Source organism: Oncorhynchus mykiss, chromosome 18 (genome assembly GCF_013265735.2).
Source record: "Oncorhynchus mykiss isolate Arlee chromosome 18, USDA_OmykA_1.1, whole genome shotgun sequence".
Classification (NCBI taxonomy): domain Eukaryota; kingdom Metazoa; phylum Chordata; class Actinopteri; order Salmoniformes; family Salmonidae; genus Oncorhynchus; species Oncorhynchus mykiss.
The window spans coordinates 61,957,953-61,984,010 of record NC_048582.1 but is presented as its reverse complement, the minus strand read 5'-3'; the positions used below and the strand labels follow the sequence as shown (position 1 = coordinate 61,984,010).

The 26,058-nt window shown below is 44.2% G+C and overlaps 2 protein-coding genes across 8 annotated transcripts in view; one reads left to right on the top strand and one right to left on the bottom strand.

The window, feature by feature from the left end:
* recql4 (RecQ helicase-like 4) overlaps window positions 1-16,105 on the bottom strand; it is a 23,892-nt gene extending 7,787 nt beyond the window's left edge. Inside the window, exons 1-15 of one of the 3 annotated variants that reach the window (XM_036953462.1) lie at window positions 15,969-16,105; window positions 11,341-11,428; window positions 11,187-11,220; window positions 10,781-10,881; window positions 10,270-10,422; window positions 8,834-10,068; window positions 8,530-8,629; window positions 7,124-7,328; window positions 6,629-6,748; window positions 2,452-2,622; window positions 2,253-2,345; window positions 1,798-1,934; window positions 1,455-1,538; window positions 945-1,133; window positions 417-599 (exon numbers count right to left, since the gene is read on the bottom strand). In XM_036953462.1, the coding sequence (XP_036809357.1) occupies window positions 417-599; window positions 945-1,133; window positions 1,455-1,538; window positions 1,798-1,934; window positions 2,253-2,345; window positions 2,452-2,622; window positions 6,629-6,748; window positions 7,124-7,328; window positions 8,530-8,629; window positions 8,834-10,068; window positions 10,270-10,422; window positions 10,781-10,881; window positions 11,187-11,220; window positions 11,341-11,424 (2,889 nt within the window). In that variant the 5' untranslated portion in view covers window positions 11,425-11,428; window positions 15,969-16,105. Of the gene's footprint in view, window positions 1-416; window positions 600-944; window positions 1,134-1,454; window positions 1,539-1,797; window positions 1,935-2,252; window positions 2,346-2,451; window positions 2,623-6,628; window positions 6,749-7,123; window positions 7,329-8,529; window positions 8,630-8,833; window positions 10,069-10,269; window positions 10,423-10,780; window positions 10,882-11,186; window positions 11,221-11,340; window positions 11,429-15,763; window positions 15,826-15,968 lie in introns of those variants that run through there. The other 2 variants (XM_036953460.1, XM_036953461.1) reach the window with 2 other exon arrangements.
* On the top strand, window positions 15,430-26,058 carry LOC110496668 (protein HGH1 homolog). 5 transcript variants are annotated; one of them, XM_036953463.1, is made up of 7 exons: window positions 15,430-15,567; window positions 16,696-17,279; window positions 17,486-17,586; window positions 17,802-17,900; window positions 23,640-23,731; window positions 23,960-24,082; window positions 25,649-26,058. In XM_036953463.1, the coding sequence occupies exons 2-7, from the start codon at window positions 16,738-16,740 to the stop codon at window positions 25,832-25,834; spliced, it is 1,143 nt and encodes a 380-aa protein (XP_036809358.1). In that variant the 5' UTR covers window positions 15,430-15,567; window positions 16,696-16,737; the 3' UTR covers window positions 25,835-26,058. The 5 variants fall into 5 exon arrangements, with proteins under 5 accessions (XP_036809358.1, XP_021428364.2, XP_021428362.2 ...); XM_021572689.2 differs by lacking the exon at window positions 15,430-15,567 and adding an exon at window positions 16,148-16,264; XM_021572687.2 differs by lacking the exon at window positions 15,430-15,567 and adding an exon at window positions 16,184-16,264 and having other exon boundaries at window positions 16,632-17,279.

The window sequence follows — 26,058 nt, the reverse complement described above, 5'->3', positions numbered from 1 at the left end:
TTGGCATGTACCCTACTTGGTCCTGTGGTTGGCATGTACCCTACCTGGTCCTGTGGTTGGCATGTACCCTACCTGGTCCTGTGGTTGGCATGTACCCTACCTGGTCTAGTGGTTGGCATGTACCCTACCTGGTCCTGTGGTTGGCATGTACCCTACCTGGTCTAGTGGTTGGCATGTACCCTACCTGGTCCTGGTCTAGTGGTTGGCATGTACCCTACCTGGTCCTGGTCTAGTGGTTGGCATGTACCCTACCTGGTCCTGGTCTAGTGGTTGGCATGTACCCTACCTGGTCCTAGTCTAGTGGTTGGCATGTACCCTACCTGGTCCTGATCTAGTGGTTGGCATGTACCCTACCTGGTCCTGGTCTTGTGGTTGGCATGTACCCTACCTGGTCTTGTGGTTGGCATGTACCCTACCTGGTCCTTGTCTCGGTCCATGGAGACAGACAGCTGCAGGTTGTTAGGCACGGCGGCTGAGCGGACAGCAACACCGTCCTGGTCAGTGATGCCCAGGTTTTGAGCGATGTCCAGGGCTGTGGACAGGGTGGCGGTGGCAGTCAGACCCAACAGGCAACGCACGCCCAGACGGTCCCTCAACACCTAGAAGATGGAATGGAGGTGGTTTGGTGAACCATGCTCATGTGTTCAGTAATCTGGCCTAAGACCTGAGGATCTAGGTCTTCAGGTCAGCAAGCTAAAATTATTGTGGTGCACTGACAACCTAGATTAAAACCCAGTTGGTCAAAGAGACGTACAGGGCTCTTCCACTCTGAGGGGTAGAACGGCACGCACGGGCTAGCCATCTACAGCTATGGTGAGAGACAGGCTCATTCTAAAGAAGCAAGTGTTTTGGGAAAAAAACTCCCCTTGCCTTTAATACAAGTGTCCCCCAAATGGTGGGTTAGGATAGAGGTAAATATGAATGAAGTGGTCATCAGAGCTCACCTTGCAGAGACGCAGGTAGCAGGGCCTAAAGTTGTGTGACCACTCTGAGACACAGTGGGCCTCGTCGATACAGGCGAAGGCCACCGGGGGGAGCTGGTCAGCTGGGGGAAGACAGCCAGGGCCAGAGTGACCTCCACCTACCAACGCCTCAGGGGACAGGAGCAGGACATGGACCTCACCTGCCTTAACCTGGAGGACACACACACAAAGCAGAAAACTTTGTCGTCATGTAGATCACAATAGATAAGACATCAACAGCAATGGAAATATGACTGACATCCTTGTAGTGGCATCTTCATGGTATCACACAACACATACAAATGTGCACCTGAAGGTACAGACACACACACACACACACAGTATGAATAACAAAAATATCACTGACAGCTATAGAAGTCTAATGCAGGAAACAAAAATTATCAATGCAGTTAAACATTACGCAAAAACGCTAAGGTTTAGGCCTAGATAAACTATGCTCTAACTAAGTGGATTGAAAGAGGATAACAGTACCTTCTCAATGGCAACCTCTCTCTGTTTTTTAGACATATTGGAGTGAATGGCAGCCGCTTTCAGCTTGGATGGAAGTCCAGAAAGCTAAGGAGACAAAATAATATGCTTTCAGTATTTCATTCAAATCACTTATTTTGAGACATTCACAAGACAATGTCTGTATCAATAAGGTGTTGTATAACTAGGGGCTACAGATATGGGACGTTAACTAGGGGCTACAGATATGGGACGTTAACTAGGGGCTACAGATATGGGGCGTTAACTAGGGGCTACGGATATGGGGCGTTAACTAGGGGCTACAGATATGGGGCGTTAACTAGGGGCTACAGATATGGGGCGTTACCTGATCATCCATAAGAGACACCAGTGGTGACACCACCAGAGTGATACAGTTTGACCTCTGGGCATAGAGGTAGGCAGGCAGCTGGTAGCACAGAGACTTGCCCATGCCCGTGGAGAGCACCACTAGCGTGGACAGACCTGGAGAGAATAGAAAAACAATGGACAAAGTTATATTCTATCTTGCAAAGTAAGTGTCATTTGTTCAGCTCCCCCCCCCCCCCCCCCCCCCAAGACACCACACACACAGGGAGTGAAAGTGGGTGGGAGCCCTGCTTGTAACAAACAAGAAACATACATATGGGAAAGCAACTACTTACATTTAGTCATTACATTTATTAGAGTAATTTAGCAGACATTCTTATCCAGAGCAACTTACAGGATCTGTACATCTTCTCATGTAAATCCCTTAACTGAGGTACGATAAAGGAAACACTGTTTTATCCTCTTCCTGCATACCTGATAGAATTCTCATGATGGCCTGTTCCTGCCCTGGTCTGAAAGACTTGTACCCAAAGTCTTTAAGTGCTTCATTAACTTCAGAGGGCACCGCTGCAGAAACAAAATTTAATTGGAAGTCAAAAGGAGTATAAATTATACTGTACTGGTTGATTGATTTGTTTAGATTCATTCATTAATAATTTTAAAAACGGGGTACCTTGTACTTTGCCGTCCTCCCCTAGGGGGTAGAGGGGCTGCATGGGGGGCGGAGGGAGCAGGCGCTCGTAATCCGGCCTGATCACATTCAACAAGACCTCATCACCACCATCCTCCTGCTGCTGCTTCTCCCCCAGACCCTCATTCTCCTCTTTAACAATGGGGGGCGCCACTGTAATAATGAGATAGATATAGTATGCATCCGAAATGGCACCCTATTACTATACACTACTTCTGACCAGAGCCCTATAGGCCCTGTTCAAAAGTAATGCATCATAAAAAGGGAATAGGGTGTCATTTGGGACCCACACATAGACAGGGGGACCTCATGTACACAGATGTCATTAATTAGTTCCTCCTCCACTGGGCTGGAGTCAGCTTTGGCGTGGAGTTCGTTATGACTGAGGTTTGAATTGGAGTCGGGAGAAACTGAATCGAAATCAGTTGTTATGGGCAGGGAACTGGGAGGAAGTAAACAGCGTGAGAGAATTGCAGGGGGGTAAGAATGAGCTCTTTGACCTTTTGGCATGCAGGTTAGTTTAGTAGCATGACATCATTGCCGTGCCAGACATTGTAGGAGCTGTTATGCGCATCTACTGCTTTAGATGGCAGCTACTTTTTTAGGCTTACAGGGGCATCGGTTTCTGTCTGCGCAATCGCTCCGACTTTCGCTGGACATTGTCTGTTTGTGGAACTGTATTTCACTCCAAGTACGCCCCAAATGGCACCCTATTCCCTACATAGGGCTCTGGTTGAGAGTAGTGCACTATGGGCCAGGGGAGAAAAAAAAATCTGGGCATTCTATAGGGAATAAAGGTGCCATTTGGGGCGTAACCCGATCTATGAAAATGAACGTTGATCGTTTCCGTGGGGACCATACCCGAGTGGTCTTAACAGTGACATTTTACCCACTTAAGTCTCGGCTTGACATATACATACACACACACACAAAGGTATGTGGACACCCCTTCAAATTAGTGGATTCAGCTATTTCAGCCACACCTGTTGCGGACAGGTGTATAAAATTGAGCACACAGCCATGCAATCTCCATAGACATTGGCAGTAGAATGGCCTTACTGAAGAGCTCAATGACTTTCAACATGCCACCTTTCCAACAAGTTAGTTCGTAAAATGTCTTCCCTGCTAGAGCTGCCCCGGTCAACTGTAGTGCTGTTATTGTGAAGTGGAAACATCAATGAGCAACAACGGCTCAACTGCGAATTGGTAGGCCATACAAGCTCACAGAATGGGACCGCCGAGTGCTGAAGTACGTAAAAATAGTCTTCCCTCGGTTGCAACACTCACCACGGAGTTCAAAACTGCCTCTGGAAGCAACATCGGCACAATAACTGTTCGTCCTGGGCTTCATAAAATGGGTTTCCACGGCCGAGCACCTGCACACAAGCCTAAGATCACCATGTGTAATGCTCACTAGCTTGGCATTGCGCATGGTGACCTTAGGCTTGTGTGCAGCTGCTCACCCCTGGAAGTTGTGTGTACTTGCTCTCGTAAGTTTTCTAATCACAAACAATTAGTTATTCTTCAAATGTTCTGGTGCAATGAGTAAGATGACTAAGAAAACGACCGAGACGACACTGTACTGCTGCAATCTCCACGAAAAGAGGGGTACGGTAGTATTCTTGAGGAAGCTTGTAATTACCGATGGGGACTTTCCTTTCCCGGATGCCGGTACCTCAGCTGGGACCGAGGTGCAGGAAGCGAAGATGGATTAGGTGGTCGCCTGGGCGTGGGGTGTGGTGGCTGCCGGCGCCCAACCCGGCTGCTGTGCGCTCTGCCGCCGGTTATGGGAGGCTACTCAAAGAGACCTTGAATAGACCCGGGATATCTGGTTATGTGACAAACTTGTTGTCTGTTTTGCTAGGGGGCAAAGGTTACCTAGTGGTGATTGTGCCCACTCCACCAGGGGTCTGGCAGCGTCTTGGGCGTTGTTTAAAGGGTTGAGTTGGACATCACGGTTGTGAGGTTCTCTTTTGGATGTCACTGGCCTCAGTGTAGCCCACAGGGTGCTAATGGCTGGGACAGGGGAACGTCACTAGGCAGCGCGCCGTGTGGAAATACCCAGACTGTCGCATCTGGCGGGGTCAGGTCTGGGTGGTCTGCCATGGGCAGTTTCATTTAGTATCCGTTGGGGTCGGCTTGGGGCGAAATTCTATTTCTCTACAGTACGTTGTACCAAAAGTTGACAGACTGAAAGGGAATGTAACGTTATGACTAAAACTACTGTTCCCTGGAGGAGGGAAACAAGGTACAACATCTGTTTGGCCCCACACCGCCCGTTCCTGGGCTCGGTGAAGAGCGGTATTAAATTGAAAGAATGAATCCGAGCCTCACGCTTATCACCTGTGGTGGGCGGGGCTTCCAGCGAGGTGTGCATTTCATTGGCCTTGTCAGGAGTGATTGTAGATCCTTCAACTGAAGTCGCAAGTGCAACTCCCCATAGTATGTTGTAACTCATTTCCCTCCTTCAGGGAGTAGTAGTTACAGTCATAACGTTAGGTTATGTCTCTACTGCTAAAACAGATGTTATGGGATACTGAAGGGAGCTAGACTTGGGAGAAATAGTCACTGCTGACAGATACACTGGAAAAATGACCCTTATCAACAAAGTGAGTGAGTGTATGGTGATGATTCTGATTGGTCCAACTTCTAAGTTGTCTATTTAGCTTATTGTGATGCTTCAAAGTACAGTGCATTTGGAAAGTATTCAGACCCCTTGACTTTCTCCACATTGTTACATTAGAGCCTTATTATAAATTTGATTCAATTGTCCCCCCCCCCCATCTACACACAATACCCCATAATGACAAAGCAAAAACAGGTTTTTAGAAAAAAAAATAGAAATATCACATTTACACAGGTATTCAGACCCCTTCACTGAGTACCTTCTTGAAGCACCGTTTGGCAGCGATTACATGCTCGAGTCTTCGGTATGACGCTAGAATCTTGTCACGCCAGTATTTGGGGAGTTTCTCCCATTCTTCTATGCAGATCCTCTCAAGCTCTGTCAGATAGGATGGGGAGTGTCACTGCACAGCTATTTTCAGGTCTCTCCAGAGATGTTTGGTCGGGTTCAAGTCCGGGCTCTGGCTGGGCCACTCAAGGACATTCAGAGACTTGTCCCGAAGCCATTCCTGTGCTGTCTTGGCTGTGTGCTTAGGGTCGTTGTCCTGTTGGAAGGTGACCCTTTGCCCCAGTCGGAGGTCCTGAGCACTCTGGAGCAGGTTTTCATCAAAGATCTCTGTACTTTGCTCTGTTCCTCTTTGTCTTGATCCTGACTAGTCTCCCAGTCCCTGCCGCTAAAAAACATCCCCACCATGCTTCACCGTAGGGATGGTGCCAGGTTCCCTCCAGAAGTGATGCTTGGCTTTCAGGCCAAAGAGTTCAGTCTTGGTTTCAAAAGACCAGAGAATATTGTTTCTCATGGTCTGAGAGTCTTTTAGTGCCTTTTGGCAAACGCCAAACCGGGCTGTCATGTGCCTTTTACTGAGGAGTGGCATCCGCCTGGCCACTCTGCAATAAAGAGAGGAACTCTGGAGCTCTGAGCCCTGACCAAGGCCCTTCTCCCCCAATTGCTACATTTGGTTCCAAACTTCTTCCATTTAAGAATGATGGATGATCAATTCAATCAATTGAATTTACCACATGTGGACTCCAATCAAGTTGTAGAAACATCAAGTATGATCAAGGGAAACAGGATGCCCCACCTGAGCTCAATTTCAAGTCTTATAGCAAAGGGTCTGAATACTTATATAAATATGGTATCTGTTTTACATTTTTAATAAATATGCAACATTTTCTAAAAACCTGTTTTCGCTTTGTCATTATGGGGTATCGTGTGTAGCTGGACGAGGAAAATTGTTTATTTAATGCATTTTAGAATAAGGCTGTAATGTAGCAAAAAGGTGGAAAAGGTCTAGGGGTCTGAAAACTTTCCGAATGCACTGTTATATGTCCCAAATAGCACCCTTTTCCCTTAATAGTGCCCAACTCTTAACCATCGCACATAGGGCTAAGGACAAAGGTAGTGCACTATATAAGGAATAGGGTGCCATTTGGGGTGCACCCTTGGGGATATTTTGATTGGGGGGAGAATCTGCCTGCCTCAACATTTTCACTGATGTAGATCTCGTCGCCAGAAGGGGTGACAATAGCATACCCCGAGGCTCGGAACGCAGAGTTCCCGTTGCCCGGGCAACTTCTTCCAAGGTTGGCAGTTCGAAGGGCTCCTCAACCGCAGACGCATCATCAGCAGCAGCACTGTCTGCTGGAGCGCCAACTAGAAACAGGAAGGGCAAAACAGGTTAAATAGGGGTTATATATTAGAATCAATATATAACATTCACAGGATACAGGGATGTATTCAGTAAGGAGAAGCGTTCAAAAGTTGAAAATGACTCTTGCACATGTAAAGGACAGCTAATCAGATCTGTTGAGCAAAATACATTTCCAACTGAATGTTCTGTAATGTTGCACCTTCCTCAACAGACCCCAGGTGCATCAAATATTTTTTTTTAAGCACAGTATTTCTTATGCATCAACGTAGTAAAGACAAGCGTGATGTGGTCAATGAAACTAGTTTCTAAAGAACCACTCATCGAAACAAACCAATTTAGCTACCACAGCTTCAGTCGTCTGTGCTGTGACCGCTCACCTCTGCCCTTGCAGTTCATAGCCCAGTGTCCTGTGCCTCCACACTTGAAGCAGGGGTCCCCTGGACGATTGAACCCTCCGAAGCCACCTCTAAACCCTCCTCTGCCTCTTCCACCTCTAAACCCTCCTCTGCCTCTTCCACCTCTAAACCGTGAGTCTGGTCCTCCAAACCTCTCCCCCTTTAGCTGGAACTTCTCCATGGTCAACTGAAACAGAGAGAAAAACAGGATAAAATGTTCTGATATCATATATACACGTACTGTCTTCCTAGGCAGGGACTGTATGCTGTAAAGCATTCAGACCCCTAGACTTTTTCCACATTGTTACGTTACAGCCTTATTCTAAAATGGATTCAATTGTACACACAATAACCCATAACGACAAAGCGAAAACGGGTTTTTAGACCCATAACAAAGCGAAAGCAGGTATTAGCAACCCGATGGTCACTCTGACAGAGCTCCAGAGTTCCTCTGTGGAAATGGGAAAACCTTCCAAAAGGACAACCATCTCTGCAGCACTCCACCAATCAGGCCTTTATTGTAGGTGGCCAGATGGAAGCCACTCCTCAGTAAGAAGGCACATGACAGCCCCGATTGGAGTTTGCCAAAAGGCACCAAAAGGACTCTCAAACCATGAGAAACAAGATTCTCTGATCTGATGAAACCAAGATTGAACTCTTTGGCCTGAATGCCAAGCGTCACGTCTGGAGGAAACCTGGCACCATCCCTACGGTGAAGCATGGTGGTGGCAGCATCATCATGCTGTGGGGATGTTTTTCAGCAGCAGGGATTGGGAGACTAGTCAGGATCAAGGCAAAGATGAACGGAGCAAAGTACAGAGAGATCCTTGATGAAAACCTGCTCCAGAGCGCTCAAGACCTCAGACTGGGGCAAAGGTTCACCTTCCAACAGGACAACGATCCTCAGCACACAGCCAAGACAACGCAGGAATGGCTTCGGGACAAGTCTCTGAATGTCCTTGAGTGGCCCAGCGAGAGCCCGGACTTGAACCCGATCAAACATCTCTGGAGAGACCTGAAGATAGCTGTGCAGCGACGCTCCCCATCCTACCTGACAGAGCTTGAGAGGATCTGCAGAGAAGAATGGGAGAAACTCCCCAAATACTGGTGTACCAAGCTTGTAGCATCATACCCAAGAAGACTCGAGCATGTAATCGCTGCCAAAGGTGTTTCAACAAAGTACTGAGTAAAGGGTCTGAATACTTATGTAAATGTGACTTCAATTTTTTTATACATTGGGGTATTGTGTGTAGATTGATGAAGGTAAAAAAAAAAACGATTTAATACATTTTAGAGTAAGGCTGTAACGTAACAAAATGTGGAAAAAGTCAAGGGGTCTGAATAGTTTCTGAATGCACATTATGTACCAACCGTACTAGTTTCCTTACCTGCTTCCGTAGGCCAGCGCCCCTACATGCGTATCCTTTGACATGAGACTTATTTTTCAGGTTGAGCTTTACAAAGTTACAGTCCGAGTTCTTGATGGGTCTGGACAGATGGTGCGAAAGAAAAATCACATTAATACAAAAACAATTAGATTATTAAAAATAAGATAGTTATGACAATTACAGTCAATGAGGAATATATATTTAAAAAGGGGCTCTCAAGAGCGCATAGATCAATTTGTAAATCTAAATAATATTGTTTGTTGAAATATTTAGTAGTCCAAGGGTAATATAGAGTATAACCCACTTAGGTCTCATAGTGTTGCTCCCTCTGTTCCTGGCAGCTTTGACATCTTCCTCATCCACCTCTCCTAGGAGGTTCTCCTGTGGAAGCCTTGGTTTCTGCTTCACTGCTTCCTTCTCTGTGACATCACCACTCCCCTGCTCGCTAGCATTTCCATCACCCGTCTGAGCCTTCTTCTTCCTCACTCTGGGGACTTTTTTGGGACTCCTGCCATCAAGTGTAGCCTCTGTAACCTTTTTGGTTCTCCTCTTTTTCACTGCCCCCTCTTTCTCTGTGTCGTCAGGGGTCTCTCCATCTGTGTCAAGGTCCCTTTGCCTCTTTTTGGCCTTTTTCTTCGTACCTTTCTTCTCCGTCCCGAGCTCGTCACCCTCGGCCTTCTGTGGTGGCTGCGTCGACACCTCCGCCTCCTCTTCAACCCTTCCTACCCGGCCCTTTCTGGCCCTTGCTCGAGATTTCTTGGCGGTGGAGGCGCCGATGGCTGTCTCTTCTGACGTTCCGCCCTCGGCCTGTCCTCTGAGACCTGGTCTGGTTTCTCCATCCTTTCCCTCTCCGGAGCCAGACCCCAATGAGGAGTGTTGTCCAGTGGACCGCAGACTGGCTGGGACTGCTGCAGACGTTACGCCACAACCAATTTTGGGCTGTTGCTCGTCTGAAAAAGGCAGAGCCTGTGGCATGGTACTCTTGGAAGCCCTCTCCCCCAGGAGAGTTGTCCCTTCATTCTGCATGGAAGGAATGACAAAGGAACTGGCGGCACGTCCTGGGTTCTCTCCCTCGCCAACACCTCCCCCTTTGGCCTGTGGTGAATCTACCGCCGACACCACGGCGAGAGACAAATTACCCACAACCGGCTTCTCCGCGACACCCACCTCGTCAAACACCTGACATCTCTCGAGCCAGCTGCTGTCTACAGAGGATAACCTCTTGGTGAAGGTCTGTCTGAGCTGCTGGGCCCTACTTCCTGCCGGTCTGTCTGATGAGGATGCCCCCGCTGCAGGAGACCACAGCTTGGAGGGCGTGAAGGCTGGTATTGGCTCAAAGGGCTGATGTGGGTGTTCTGTCCCTGTCTGCACTGGACAGGCCAGGAGGTGTGGACGTGTGTTGGCTGGCTTTAGCAGAGGGGATAACAGTGTATCGCTGCCTGCAGCACCAGCTGCAGGGTTTGGGCTCTGGCCGTCTTTCCAGGACTTCAGAGGTGTTCGACGTGGCGTGAACGACTTCTTCAGAGAAACAGGTCTTTCCTAGAAACAGTTTATAGCGCAGGAAAAATGTATATATTCAAAATGGCAGAGGTCCAAATTCCCCACATCTCCATCATCACATTAACTAGCAATAGCAGTTTGCAATTTATACTAACAGGATGCAAAATCAAATGTATGCAACAGAGTTTGCAAAAAACAACGTGTGGAACTAGACACAGCCAAACTACACACAGACTGTACCTTTGTTAGAGCACCCAGGTTTGACTTGAGCTTCATGCCAAAGTACTGGGCCGAGGCTTGGAGGGACTCCTTGTCCTTGGGCGTCAGCGTCAGTTTGGGAGCAGCCACCGGCATGCTCTTACGGTTCAGGTGAGTGCCCCAGCAATCGGATTCCTTCAAAGAGAAAACATTAAAAAAGGGGTATTCTTCAACGCCAACAAAATAAATAATAATATATTGAACTAGGCAAGTCAGTCAAGAACAAATTCTTATTTTCAATGACGGCCTACTGGGGAACGGTGGGTTAACTGCCTTGTTCAGTTGGCAGAACAACAGATTTTTACCTTGTCAGCTCAGGGATTCGATTTAGCAACCTTTCGGTTAACAAAAGCGGTAAATGGGTATGTATCATTCATTTAAAAGTAAAAAAATGTATGAAAGAAAAATCACATATTGTCCCTTTAAACACCGTTAACTAATAAATGTGGATGACAAGTTTTATAACAATATAATTACACTGAACATAACCTACCTTCTCAGATGACTGAGTCTGTGCGGTAGGTGTTGGGTCTGTATGCCCATTGCTGCCGTTTTCTTTTGCTTGCTTGAGTGTTCGATATTCTTTGTAGAGCTCTGTGAAACACATGCAGAAACACAAAACTCAAAGCAATGCATTTTAGTAACTGAAATGAATTATAGAAGAATACCTGAGTCCTATTCAGTAGGCAGCAAACGGAAGCAAACCGGCCAAAACAGGGAGGGACCTACCTGAATTTGTCCCATAAGAAATGTATTTTTTAAAATTATTATTTTAAAATCGGTTACAAAACGTTTTGCTATGGTGATAACCAATGAACACAAGCCTGAGAGCAGCAACATTTCTCCCCTGTGTTTCAGATCTGATTTTTTAGCCAGTTAAAATATTGGCATGCACTTACTTTTAGCCTCTTCTGGGGCTGCGTCAATATCACCCTGAATAATAGGACACAACCGTGAGAAAGACTATACGAGTTAGTTACTGTAGGTCTCTGGTTAGTAATACATGGTAATTGAATAGCTAATTACCTATAGATAGCTAGGTAGATATAGTACCTTGTTGGGCTTTCTTTGATTTTCTTGAACAAATGACTGCTCCCAGGTTTTCAGAAGAATCTTCACATCATTGTATCGATCCATCACTCTGTAGGCATCAACGTTTGTTGAAATTAAAAATAAGCAATATTATAAAAATCGCCAGCAATTTCAAATGTTAGAGTTTGGGCAAGTTATCTAGCTAGTCAGTCAGGGATTTCAACTGTATCTAAACAGCTGGCTCTCATGACAGTAAAACTGCAAGTCAGACAATGCTATCATTCATTATAAACATAAAGTAGCGAACTATTATTTTAGACAAGAGAGCCACATATGAGACTTGAAGTGAACATTTAGTAGGTCTGGGCGATATGGCCAAAATACCATATCACAGTATATATATATTTTTTAAATGGCGGTATGATGGTATTTCATGTTTTTTAATAATAAAATAAGTTCTCCATGTTTTATGAGTGGTGAGTGATCCCAGGGTGGCAACACATACATGCTAAGTGACTTCAATGGGTCTTTCTCCATTCTGATTGTTTTATATTGTTCTATTTAACCAAAACAAATTGTTTATCAATTTCTGTATTTCCTGCACTCTTCAGATCATTTCCACACTTATAGGCCTTATTTTTTACCAAATGTTGCAATTGCGATTTAGAGCAAAACAATTGGGTGAACTGTTGGCAATATGGAAATATGATTATTCTAATTAGTAGGAACCAAAGAAGTGTTTCCTAGGGGACCCAATTATCTTTGGTTACATTAAAATGTTCTGTTAGCTACTTCATTTTGCTAACATATTCATGCTTCGCATATTCCTTTTTGATTTAGAAAATACTGTTGCACAAACATTCACTGGTATTATCAGGCTGAATAGCTAATTACGTTTGTTCTGATTCAGTACTGTACATAGCGAGCTAGTGATTAGCAGCTAACAAGATTTAGAGCCAACTTGCTAAGAAACGGTCATCAGTACTGCTGAATTGACCATGTTGACTGAACGCAAGTGTCTCTGGTTGAGGAACAACACATGCGCTCCTTGAGTGACAGGGGACAAGGCTAGGTCTGTGTGGAAAGCGGCGCATATATATATATATATAAATAGAGAGAGCGAACAACATTATTTTTCAAATACACAACTATGACAAAACAACCAACAAAAACAACTGCAGCTCTGTACATAGTCAATGCTAGGCTTCGAGGAGACTCATATGGGAGGTACACCTATAGCGCATCTCTTGGCAGTAGTACCGTAGATTACTTTATCACTGACCTCATCACAGAGTCCTTCAGAGTGTTCACAGTCAGCCCACTGACACCCCTACCAGATGACAGCAAAATCATGAACTGAGCAATACTCAAATCACAAGTCATCAAAGCCAAAGGAACTGAATAATATTAAGAAACGCTATAGATGGAAGGAAAGTAGTGTAGAAACCTACCAAAAAAGCAATTAGGAAACAAATTCAAGCCCTTTTAGACAACTTCCTGGATAAAATATGTCACTGTCATAGTGAGAGTGTAAACTTGGCAGCAGAAAGCCTTAACAGACTATTTGACCTCTCAGCTTCCCTATCAAATCAAAAAATGTCAAGCAGACAACCTAAGAACATTTTAAACAATGACAAATTGAGAAATCTATCCAACCAAAAGCATAGAGACCCAGAAAACCTGAGTCAACACCTTCACTATGGTGAATCACTAAAACAATACAGAAAAACACTACGGAAAAAGAGGGAACAGCATGTCAGAAATCAGCTCAATGTAACCACTTCTGGGAAAATTGGAAAGCACTAAACACGAAGAGTTATCTATCCAAAATGGAGATGTATAGATAAACCACTTCTCCAATCTTTTTGGCTTTATAACAAAGAACAAACAGCAAAAACATATACATGATGAAATACAAATCTTAGAATCAGCTATTAAAAAGACTACATGAACCCACTGGATTTTCCAATTACATTGAATGGACTACAGGACAAAATACAAACCCCAAAAGGCCTGTGGTGTTGATGGTAAAATAAAATATACAGACCACAAATTTCAATTGGTTATACTTTAAAAAAACAAAACAATATCATCCTCAGCTATGGCATCTCCCCCAATATTTGGAACCAAGGACTGATCACCTCAATGCACAAAAGTAGAGACAAATTTGACCCCAATAACTACCGTGGGATATGGGTCAACAGCAACCTTGGGAAAATCCTCTGCATTATCATTAACAGCAGACTTGTACATTTCCTCAGTGAAAACAATGTACCGAGCAAATATCAAATGGGCTTTTTACCAAATTTACATAGGACAGACCACCTTGCACACCATAACTGACAAACAAACAAATCAAAACAAAGGCAAAGTCTTCTCATGCTTTGTTGATTTTTAAGCTGTGAAACATATGAGACAAGGCAAGAAGGGCCTTCTACGCCATAGAAAAGGAACATAAAAATTTCACATACCAATTAGGATCTGGCTAAAAAAAAAATACTTGAAATCAGTTGTAGAACCCATTGCTTTTTATGGTTGTGAGGTCTGGGTTCCCTCACCAACAAATAATTCACAAAATGGGACAAACACCAAATTGAGACTCTGCATTGAGAATTAGGCCCGACACCCGCAAATGATCAAAATCCAGAAAATAGACGTTCAATTCTATAACCACCTAAAAGGAAGCGATTCCCCAAACCTTCCATAAAGCCATCATCTACAGAGAGAGATGAACCTAGAGACAAGTCCCCTAAGTAAGCTGATCCTGGGGCTCTGCTCAAAAACAGACCCCTCAGAGCCCCAGGACAGCAACACAATTCGAATCAACCAAATCATGAGAAAACAAAAAGAGAATTACTTGACACAATGGAAAGAATTTAACAAAAAAACAGAGCAAACTGGAATTCTATTTGGCCCTAAACAAAGAGTACAGTGGCAGAATACCTGACCACTGTGACTGACCCAACATTAAGGAAAGCTTTGACTCAGACTCAGTGAGCATGGCCTTGATATTGAGATGCCGCCTAGGCAAACCTGGCTCTCCAGAGAAAACACTGCCCACAAAATTATGTGGAAATGGAGCTGCACTTCCTAACCTCCTGCCACATTTATGACCATATCGGAGGACATGCATTTCCCTCAAGATTACACAGACCCACAAAGAATTCCAAAACAAATCCAATTTTGATAAACTCTCATATCTATTAGGTGAAATACCACTGTCTCATCACAGCATCAAGATTTGTGACCTGTTGCCACAACCAGTGAAGAAACATTGTAAATACAAACCATGTGTTCGGGGGGAGGGGGGGGGGGGGGGGGGGGGGGGGGGGGGGGGGGGGGGGGGGGGGGGGGGGGGGGGGGGGGGGGGGGTGCCCTCTACCAAGAAGGTTTCAATGATTGCCACAGAGAAATCTACCCTAATGCCCAGCTACATAAGGCTAAATCTGCTAGCTACCAGGCAAATCTGTCTAGGAAATGATTTCCTGAACATTTGAGGGTCGCCAGAATATTTGTTCTCACCCACTGTTTCCTATCATAGCTTTTTCGTTTTTATTATGGATAGCATGTATATTTCATACTGATGCTCTGCTTCAAACATTTGTTATTCTTATCATAGAGTTACGAAATTATAATTGGATAAGACATTTGTACCTAAACAAACAACGTGTTATTTGTTTAATAAAATAAAAACAACTCCAAGAATAAAGGGCCTTTGTGTGTTCTTTCTAATTAGAGTTTGTTAGTGAATTTGATCATATGTATAAATTGAATGCAGTCAAGAAAGAAAAGTATTCCAACCTTTTATAGACTTGATTTGGTCCAATTCTAGAATTGCGATCAGACTCAAACAGCGCGTGCACGAGCGTGCGGGGGAAAGAAACCACCAAATTCCAATTTACCGCGCGCGTCAACTACTCTAAAAAGTTGGACAGGTTTGGCAGGTCTGCTTTTGTTTATTATCTATTTAACTTGGCTTGGCAATGTAAACATATTGCAATGAACTAGCTAGATCATAAAGGAACAATTGTCCAGACAGAATTCAGTTTACGAATGTCCTGTTTATTAACCCAACTCCACATAGGCTACTGTTTGGCCGTAGCCCACGCCAAATTAATGAAAGATACCCTATAAAAAAAATTAAACCACACCACTCCACTCGACCAGGATGCCCGGCATCAGAACATTCCCGTGATTGACAGATAGCAAGTTGATTGGCATGTCGGACCCCGCGAACACTGGGTACTGGTAAGTACAACACAACCAACTAGTAAAATAACACACAGCTGTCTGTGCGAGTCGCTACAATATGTGTCCCATGCCAACAAAGCCCTTTGAATTGATTTCAATTGAGTTGAGTGAGAGAGGACTCAAGTAGCGAAGTAAACTATACAAAATGGACGTTACACACGGCGTATCACATAAAAATAAAACATTCAAATACCTTTATAGAAGGTAAAGTAAAAACACAATCCCGTCCGTGCATCAATACCGGTATATCGTAAAATACTGTATAGTATACCGCCCAGCCCTACAATGTAGGCAAGCTACAACCACAGAGAGACAAAACAATGGGTTAGTTTAAAAACATCTTTGCTCCGACAGTGGGTTCAAAAAGTCCCAATAAAAATAAATTCGACGTTTCTTACCTGACTGCTGGCAATAAGAATCCTAAACGCTGCTTTGAAAGAGACTAAATCAGCTTCTTACACCAGGAGAATTTTATGTCGTGCTGAGTATATGTTGTTTCCACTCTTTTAGCGCGCTTTAAAACGACATGCAGTAATCTACCAATCGAAAGGCTGCTGAGAAAATGAAACCAATCAGAACTAAGGATTACTTTTGGAAGCGGATATATCTATATTATCTGTAATCCTATTGGAGACGCAAAATGTCAAATGCGGAAGTGCTTAGTTATCAGCATGGAACGACCCATGTGGATGAGGTGAGTGTGCGTCATAATAAACGTTTGATCAATGTTACAGAACCTCAAGATTGGTTTTAAATACAGAAATATGTATCAAGCCAGCTAGCTACGATGTACGATGTAGCTAGCTACGAAACTTTTAACAGTCAAGGAATTCGGATGGTTTTATATCGCCTGAGATATAGAAACTACAGTGAACCCATGTTCGACTGGCTAGCTAGCACGATCGAAAGGACTCGGATATGATCCTGCTATGTGACAGCATGAGTTTATTGTAACTATTACTGACTTTGTAATTTATATTCACCATGTATGTTTATGTTGTGTTCTAGCTACATTGTATCTAACCAGTTGTCATTGGTCTAATTGTCCTCTCTCTTTGTAGCAAGCTTTCTTTACACTTGTGGAATTGTAACCCTGTATCTTGTGACTGTCAACTTTTGGATTAGTGAAGATTTGGATTGACCATCACACGTTGCCTGTCCACCATCATGCTGAGTGACGTGGAGGCAAAAGAGCTGCTGTCCTTCCTCACCCTGAACACCAGGCCGGACCTCAAGGGCCAGGCCACAGAGTACATCCTGGGCCTATCTGGCAACAGGGACGGCTGTCGCTACCTACAGTCAAAACCTGACTTCCTTAAAGCCCTGGTGACCCTCACCACCGACCCCTCTATCGCTATCGTCAAAGACTGTTACCACTCTCTCATCAACCTCTCGGCTGACGAGACCATGCACCAACCGCTGGTGAAAGACGCTGACTTCCTCCCTATGTTGTTTAAAAACCTCCTGGACCCAGAGTTTATGTTTGCAGACCGTATCTGTACGATCCTCACTAACCTGTCGCGGCACGTGAAGACGTGTAAAGAGGTGTTTAAGGCTATGCAGGAGCAGGAGATAGGTCTGACGCAGATAGTGGAAATCTTCTGCACTGAGGGCTACAACAAGCAGGTGTCACTCCATTACCTGGGCCCCCTCCTCTCCAACTTGACTCAGCTGCCCGAGACCAGACACTTTATCCTGGATAGGGAGAGGTCAGTGGCTGGGTGTTTAGCTCATGAGATCCAGGTTTAGCCTAGGCTAGGTTATGTCTTTTGACTTTTCTCATCATCTGGTAATACATGCTACATGCTATACATGCCTAAAGAGATGTCAAACTTCCTGCCCAATAAGTGTTACCTGTCTGTTCCCTGTCCAATGATGATGCCTGATCTTTGTGTGTATGTTTGATGGTCCACAGGTGTGTAGTGCAGAGACTCCTTCCCTACATACAATACGAGGCCTCCACAATCAGACGAGGGGGAGTCATTGGCACTCTGAGAAATTGTTGCTTTGACCATGGTAAGTGATGAAAAGACACACACACATACATGTTAATGGCTGTAGGACAGTCAGTTTTAACCTTCCTAGTTCATGCCCGTTTTGTGTTGAATTGAAGAGGATTCATTTTCGGTAAACGTTCTAGCTATGTTGACCTTTGACCTTGTAACATATGTTTCCAAGAAAGGGTAAGAGAAAAAAAGTTCTTGATTTGGATATCTTACGATTTCCCCCAGCTCATCATGAGTGGTTGCTGAGTGATGCAGTGGACATTCTGCCTTTCCTGTTGCTGCCTCTCGCTGGGCCTGAGGAACTGTCTGACGAGGAGAATGAAGGTAAGGAGGACACCACGGCAAAATGGCAGGGCGGCAGGGTAGCCTAGTGGTTAGAGCGTTGGACTAACTGAAAGGTTGCAAGATCAAATCCCCGAGCTGACAAGGTAAAAATCTGTCGTTCTGCCCCTGAACAAGGCAACTAACCCACTGTTCCTAGGCCGTCATTGAAAATAAGAATTTGTTCTTAACTGACTTGCCTAGTTAAATAAAGGTAAAAAATAAATACAAAAAAAAGTGTTTCTCATCTCCCTGCAGAACAGACAGGATCCAGCTGCAGCAGACAGCGTATCATGTACTGTACCAGGCACTGTGATTTCAGATGTTTCAACAGTCCTTAAATACATCCTCGGCCCTAAGGAATAGGGTGAAGTTGCCCCTAGACCAGTGGTATTCAAAAATCAATTCTAGTTAGTACATACTACTAACAATTTAATAACAATGGGCGGCAGGTAGCCTAGTGGTTAGAGCGTTGGACTAGTAACCGAAAGGTTGCAAGATCAAATCCCCGAGCTGACAAGGTAAAAATCTGTCGTTCTGCCCCTGAACAGGCAGTTAACCCACTAGGCCGTCATTGAAAATAAGAACTTGTTCTTAACTGACTTGCCTAGCCTAAAGATAAAATAAAAAAATAACAGGTTAGTTAGTAGACACTGATAGACACTGATATATACATCAATGATGTTGCTCTTGCTGCTGGTGATTCTCTGATCAGCCTCTATGCAGACAACACCATTCTGTATACTTCTGGCCCCTCCTTGTGTTAACTAACCTGCTTCAATTCCATACAACTCTCCTTCCGTGGCCTCCAACTGCTCTTAAACGCAAGTAAAACTAAATGCATGCTATTCAATCGATCACTGCCTGCACCTGCTCGCCCGTCCAGCATCACTACTCTGGGCGGCTCTGACTTAGAATATGTAGTGGGTGTCTGGTTAGACTGTAAACTCTCCTTCCAGACTCACATTAAGCATCCAGACCAAAATTAAATCTAGAATCAGCTTCCTTTATCATACCCTCGTAAAACTGACCATCCTACCGATCCTCGACTTTGGTGATGTCATCTATAAAATAGCCTCCAACACTCCAACACTCAACAAACTGGATGCAGTCTATCACAGTGCCATCCGTTTTGTCACCAAAGCCCCATACACTACATTGCGACCTGTACTCTCCCATTGTACTCTCCCCTGTAGCCAGTGGGTTTGGCGACGAGTATGAAGCGAGGGCTTCATACTCGTCGCCAAACCCACTGGCTACAGGTTATCTACAAGTCTCTGCTAGGTAAAGCCCCGCTTTATCTCAGCTCACTGGTCGCCATAGCAGCACCCACTCGTAGCACGCGCTCCAGCAGGTATATCTCACTGGTCACCCCCAAAGCCAATTCCTCCTTTGGTCGTCTTTCCTTCCTGTTCTCTGCCCATGACTGGAACGAATTGCAAAAATCTCTGAAACTGGAGACTCACATCTCCCTCACTAGCTTTAAGCACCAGCTGTCAGAGCAGCTTACAGATCACTGCTCCTGTACATAGCCCATCTGTAAACAGCCCATCTATCTACCTACCTCATCCCCATACTGGTATTTATTTATTTATTTTGCTCCTTTGCACCCCAGTATCTCTACCTGCACATTCATCTTCTGCCGATCTACCATTCCAGTGTTTAATTGCTATATTGTAATTACTTCGCCACCATGGCCTATTTATTTCCTTAACTTACCTCATTTGCACCCACTGTATATATACTTTTTGGTTTATTTTGTTCTACTGTATTATTGACTGTATGTTTTGTTTATTCCATGTGTAACTCTGTGTTGTTGTATGTGTCGAATTGCTACGCTTTATCTTGGCCAGGTCGCAGTTGTAAATGTAATTGTTCTCAACTAGCCTACCTGGTTAAATAAAGGTGAAATAAAATATAACAGGTTAGTTAGTAGACACTGATATAACAGGTTAGTTAGTATAGACTGATATTTTTTATTTTATTTCACCTTTAGGTAGGCCAGTTGAGAACAAGTTCTCATTTACAACTGCGACCTGGCCAAGATAAAGCAAAGCAGTGTGACAAAAAAAACAACACAGTTACACATGGAATAAACACATTTACAGTCAATAACACAATAGAAATGTCTATACACAGTGTGTGCAATTGAAGTAAGATTAGGGAGGTAAGGCAATAAATAGGCCGTCGTGGCGAAATAATTACAATTTTGCAAATAAATACTGGAGTGATACAGTGCCTTGCGAAAGTATTCGGCCCCCTTGAACTTTGCGACCTTTTGCCACATTTCAGGCTTCAAACATAAAGATATAAAACTGTATTTTTGTTGTGAAGAATCAACAACAAGTGGGACACAATCATGAAGTGGAACGACATTTATTGGATATTTCAAACTTTTTTAACAAATCAAAAACTGAAAAATTGGGCGTGCAAAATTATTCAGCCCCCTTAAGTTAATACTTTGTAGCGCCACCTTTTGCTGCGATTACAGCTGTAAGTCGCTTGGGGTATGTCTCTATCAGTTTTGCACATCGAGAGACTGAAATTTTTTCCCATTCCTCCTTGCAAAACAGCTCGAGCTCAGTGAGGTTGGATGGGGAGCATTTGTGAACAGCAGTTCAGTTCTTTCCACAGATTCTCGATTGGATTCAGGTCTGGACTTTGACTTGGCCATTCTAACACCTGGATATGTTTATTTTTGAACCATTCCATTGTAGATTTTGCTTTATGTTTTGGATCATTGTCTTGTTGGAAGACAAATCTCTTTATGTTTGAAGCCTGAAATGTGGCAAAAGGTCGCAAAGTTCAAGGGGGCCGAATACTTTCGCAAGGCACTGTAGATGTGCAGAAGATGAATGTGCAAGTGGAGTTACTGGGGTGCAAAGGAGCAAAAAATATAACAATATGGGGATGAGGTAGTTGGATGGGCTGTTTACAGATGAGCTATGTACAGGTGCAATGATCTGTAAGCTGCTCTGATAGCTGATGCTTAAAGCTATGAGTCTAGCTTCTGTGATTTTTTTGCAATTCGTTAGTCATTGGCAGCAGAGAGCTGGAAGAAAAGGCGGCCAAAGTAGGAATTGGCTTTGGGGGTGACCAGTGAAATAAACCTGCTGGAGCGCGTGCTATGGTGGCCAGTGAGCTGAGATAAGGCAGGGCTTTACCTAGCAAGGACTTATAGATGACCTGGAGCCAGTGGGTTTGGCGACGAATATGAAGCGAGGGCCAGCCAACGAGAGCATACAGGTCGCAGTGGTAGGTAGTATATGGGGCTTTGGTGACGAAACGGATGGCACTGTGATAGATTGCATCCATTTTGGAGGCTGTTTTGTAATTGACATTGCCGAAGTCAAGGATCGGTAGGATAGTCAGTTTTACGAGGGTATGTTTGGCAGGATGAGTGAAGGATGCTTTGTTGTGAAATAGGAAGCCGATTCTAGATTTAAATTTTTATTTTAATGCTTAATGTGAGTCTGGAAGGAGAGTTTACAGTCTAACCAGACACCTAGAATATGTGGACAACTACAAATACCTAAGTCAGAATCGTCCAGAGTAGTGATGCTAGGCGGGCGGGTAGGTACGGACAGCGATCGGTTGAAGAGTATGCATTTAGTTGCAATTAACAGCAGTTGGAGGCCACGGAAGGAGAGTTGTATGGCATTGAAGCTCGTCTGGAGGTTAGTTAACACAGTGTCTAAAGAAGGGCCAGAAGTATACAGGATGGTGTCGTCTGCATAGAGGTGGATCAAAGAATCACCAGCTGCAAGAGCGACATCGTTGATGTATACAGAGAAGAGAGTTGGCCTGAGAATTGAACCCTGTGGCACTCTCATAGAGACTGCCAGAGGTCTGGAGAACAGGCCCTCCGATTTGACACACTGAACTCTTTCTGAGAAGTAGTTGGTGAACCAGGCGAGGCAGTCATTTGAGAAACCAAGGCTGTCTGCCGATAAGAATGTGGTAATTGACAGTCGGAAGCCTTGGTCAGGTTGATGAATACGGCTGCACAGTATAGTCTTTTGTCGATGGCAATTATGATATCGTTTAGGACCTTGAGCGTGGCTAAGGTGCACCCATGACCAGCTTGGAAACCAGATTGCATAGCAGAGAAGATACGGTGGGATTCTAAATGGTTGGTGATCTGTTTGCTAACTTGGCTTTCGAAGACCTTAGAAAGACAGGGTAGGACAGATATAGTTCTGTAACAGTTTGGGTCTAGAACGAAAGAGGTTGAACAGGCTAGTAATAGGGGTTGCAACAATTGCAGCGGATAATTTTAGAGAGGGTCCAGATTGTTTTTAGAAAGAAAGGGTCTAGATTGTCTAGCCCAGTTGATTTGTAGGGGTCCAGATTTTGCAGCTCTTTCAGAACATCAGCTGTCTGGATTTGGGTGAAGGAGAAATGGGGAGGCTTGGGCAAGTTACCGCGGACAGAGCTGTTGACCGGGGTAGGGGTAGCCAGGTGGAAAGCAAGTCCAGCCGTAGAAAAATGCTTACTGAAATTCTCAATAATCGTAGATTTGTTTCCTAACGTCAGTGCAGTGGGCAGCTGGTAAAATAACAGGTTAGTTGGTAGACGCTGACATAACAGGTTAGTTGGTAGACGCTGACATAATCGGTTCAAACTTTTTCAGCGAGGATCCCATTTTTTGGGGGGGACAGAATTTCTGGGTCCCCATTTTTTTCCCCAAAAAATTTCTTGCGATCCCACCCCAAATCTAATGACAACCTTAAAATAATGAAATTGAGTTTTACGTCAACAAATAACCTTCAATTTATTGCATTTTTAGCTCTTATCAAAATGAATTAAAAACCAATAAATACGTTTATTCAATACTATTTTATTTCAAATCGTCCTTCTCAAAAAACGTTTGTATATTTTCTGTCCTTGAGCTGTTCTTGCCTATTAATGTTCTGTATTGTCATGTTCTGTGTGGAGGAAGAGGAAGGAAGAGTAGCTGCTGCTGCTTTCGCAACAGCTAATGGGGATCCTAACAAAAAGTATTGTTGCGCCCCCCCCCCCCCAAAAAAACAAAAAAAAAACATTTTGCCGACCCCACTGCAGTTCCCTCGATTTTGAGTCAGTTTGACATTTTACCCACTAATGGTTAGGATTAGGGGAAGGGACGATTATCCTAGATCTATACCTAGGGATAACTTCAGAGCTCATTCCTATTCCCAGCTGCAACAGGAAATCATTGTGCCTGTGGCATGAGCATGTCTGCTACAGTAACCCTCTCCTCCATAGGACACAATGTGTTTGTTCTGTGCAGATGGCAGGTGAAATTTCAAGGCATGTGTATTTGTCCCCACCTTGTGCATGGAGAGTTGATAAAAAAATGTTTTACATCACAATAATGTCAGAGGGACCCAAATAGAAAATGTTGAAGATCCTTCCAAGGAAGTTGTGAATCTGTGCTGTACTCAGCCCGGGGTTCAACTTTAAAGGCGGTGGTCACGTAAAAATAGTTCAACATTTTTCATTTGTTTTGATGTTTTACAGTCTTGTGGCACATGGCCACGTTAACCAGTCTTTATAGAAGGCTACACAGCCTGAGATGCTAGAGAAGAATTCAGAAAGAGATGGTTTGCTTCACAAGGCCCTCCGTTTGTACTGTGAACAACATGCATTGATTAAAACACGTCAACTCCTTGATATAGCCTACTGCTAATGTAATACAGTAAGATATCTGCATTAAAATGTAGCCTAATACTGACTGTACATTATTCCTATTCAATGAAGGGTTACCCGTCGACCTCCAGTACTTGCCCGAGGACAAGAAAAGAGAGGAGGATCCCGACATTCGCAAGATGCTCATTGAGACCATGATACTGGTTGGTGTACCCATTAGTCAATACCATGCCATGCTTCCGCCAACACTTCAAATCAAAGCTTATTTGTCACGTTTACAGATTTTCAGATGTTGCCGCAGGTGCAACAAAATGCTTTGTTTCTGGCTCCATCTTTGTCACTAAACCAGAAAAGCTCTTTCTGTATAACCCAAACTGATTTTAGCAGCTGGAAATACTCCTAACCTGACGTTTTTCTCTTGACGCACCCAGCTGACTGCTACCAAAGTGGGCCGGCAGTTTCTGAAGACCAAGAACACCTATGTCATCATGAGGGAGTTCCACAACTGGGAAAAGGAACCTCACGTGGCCGCTGCTTGTGAGAAGCTCATACAGGTAAACTACGAATATACACTGAGTATACTAAACATTAGGAACACCTTCCTAATATTGAGTTGCACCTCCTTTTGCCCTCAAATTAGCCTCAATTCGTTGGGGCATGGACTCTACAAGGGGTCAAGCATTCCACAGGGATGCTGGCCCATGTGGACTCCAATGCTTCTCACAGTTGTCATGTTGGCTGGATGTCCATTGGGTGGTGGACCATTCTTGATACACATGGGAAACGGTTGAACATGAAAAACCCAGCAGCGTTGCAGTTCTTGACACAAACCAGTGTGCCTGGGACCAACTACCTTTCCCCGTTCAAATGCACTTAATTGTTGTGTCTTGTCCATTCACCCTCTGAATGGCACACATACACAATGCATGTCTCAGTTGTCTCAAAGGTTAAAGAAGGATTTTTAACCCGTCTCCTCCCCTTCACCTATACTGATTGAGGTGGATTTAACAACTGACGACAATAAGGGATCATAGCTTTTGCCTGTCATGGAAAGAGCAGGTATCCTTAATGTTTTGTGTACTCTGTGTATAATTTACAGTCATTTTTAATGTGTGTTAGGTTTGTACTAAGATCAACAAACGGTTGCTGTAATTCTGAGGCAGACCTCTGCAGTTAGGGTTTAGGTTTACCCTATTAAATCAACCCAGAGCAACCTCACGGTGAGCTGCTGCTGCTGCTGCGTTATTCACAAGCAAGTCCAGATTTTCCAGCTGTCGTCATGGCACCTTGGTAACCAGTACGTTCGGGAATTTCATGGCTTCTTGTTGTGCTTGGTAAGACACCCCAGTCTACAATGCCAATTAATCTCATGACATGTCAGTACTCTGAGTGCTGTAATTTACAGCAGCGGCTGACTGAGAAAATGGAATCTATATCCCAAATGGCACCCTAGTCCCTACATAGTGCACTACTTTTAACCAGGGCCCTGTGGAGCCCTATCGGCCCTCGGTAAAGGTAGTGTACTATAGGGATCCATTTAGGTCACAGACAGGATGTTCTGATTGCCTGGAAAAAGCTTCCACTGTTCCTTCCCTGCATAGTGCCTGCTCTGCAGTGGCATTCTGGTAGTGGGGAACGACTGAGTGGAAAAGATGTCACTCGGTCTTGGGTGAAACCCCCTGATACACTCCATACAGCTAGGAGATCCCTTTTGAGTTCTGGTCCAGAGGTACGAGTTCAGTCTTTAGCTACCCAGACAGTTTAACCACAGTCATAAAGCATATACATCTAGCGAGTTGAAATCCAAGCATGATATTTATCTAAGATTAATGGTCTTTTTATGCTGAATCTTGCGCTTAACAAGGTTGTAACATTTTATCATATTACTTAAAAATACATTTTTTTCAAAATTTTGGGAACACGTCCTGATGCCGTTTTGCCGTTTCTTGAGCTAATTTGTTGTCAACTCCAGTCTGTAGTAATGTGGAGGATGTCATTGGAATATTTTGCTCTCTACAGTTTTTTTTCACTTAAAGTAAGTCTTTGTTAATGTGTTTGCCACCAGCATTGATGCATCCTTTTTTGTATGGGCATGTCTCCTGTCTGTCTCTCTCTGTCAGGTGCTGATCGGGGACGAACCGGAGCCAGGCATGGAGAACTTGTTGGAGGTGGAGATTCCTGAGGATGTGGTGGTGAAGCTCAAAGACATGGATGCCAAGGAGCAGGAGCAGTTGGAGAAGGACCAGGAAGATCTGTTAAATCCAGACAAGCCCCAGCAGTGTGCTGGCATAGTGAGGATGATGTAGCAGAGAGGTCTTTTCTACATTTCATCTGAGCCACCATCTGATGAACAATGGAACCAAACCAACTGCTGACTGGAACGAACAGAAGATAATTCTCGCCATCACAACAACAAACTTGCATGTAAACAGGAGTCGGGGAGGACTGTGTTGTATTTTCACATAATGTACATTTAGACAACAAAAGTCAAGTAACCATTAAAATAATATCATTTTGTTTTTAACGAAAA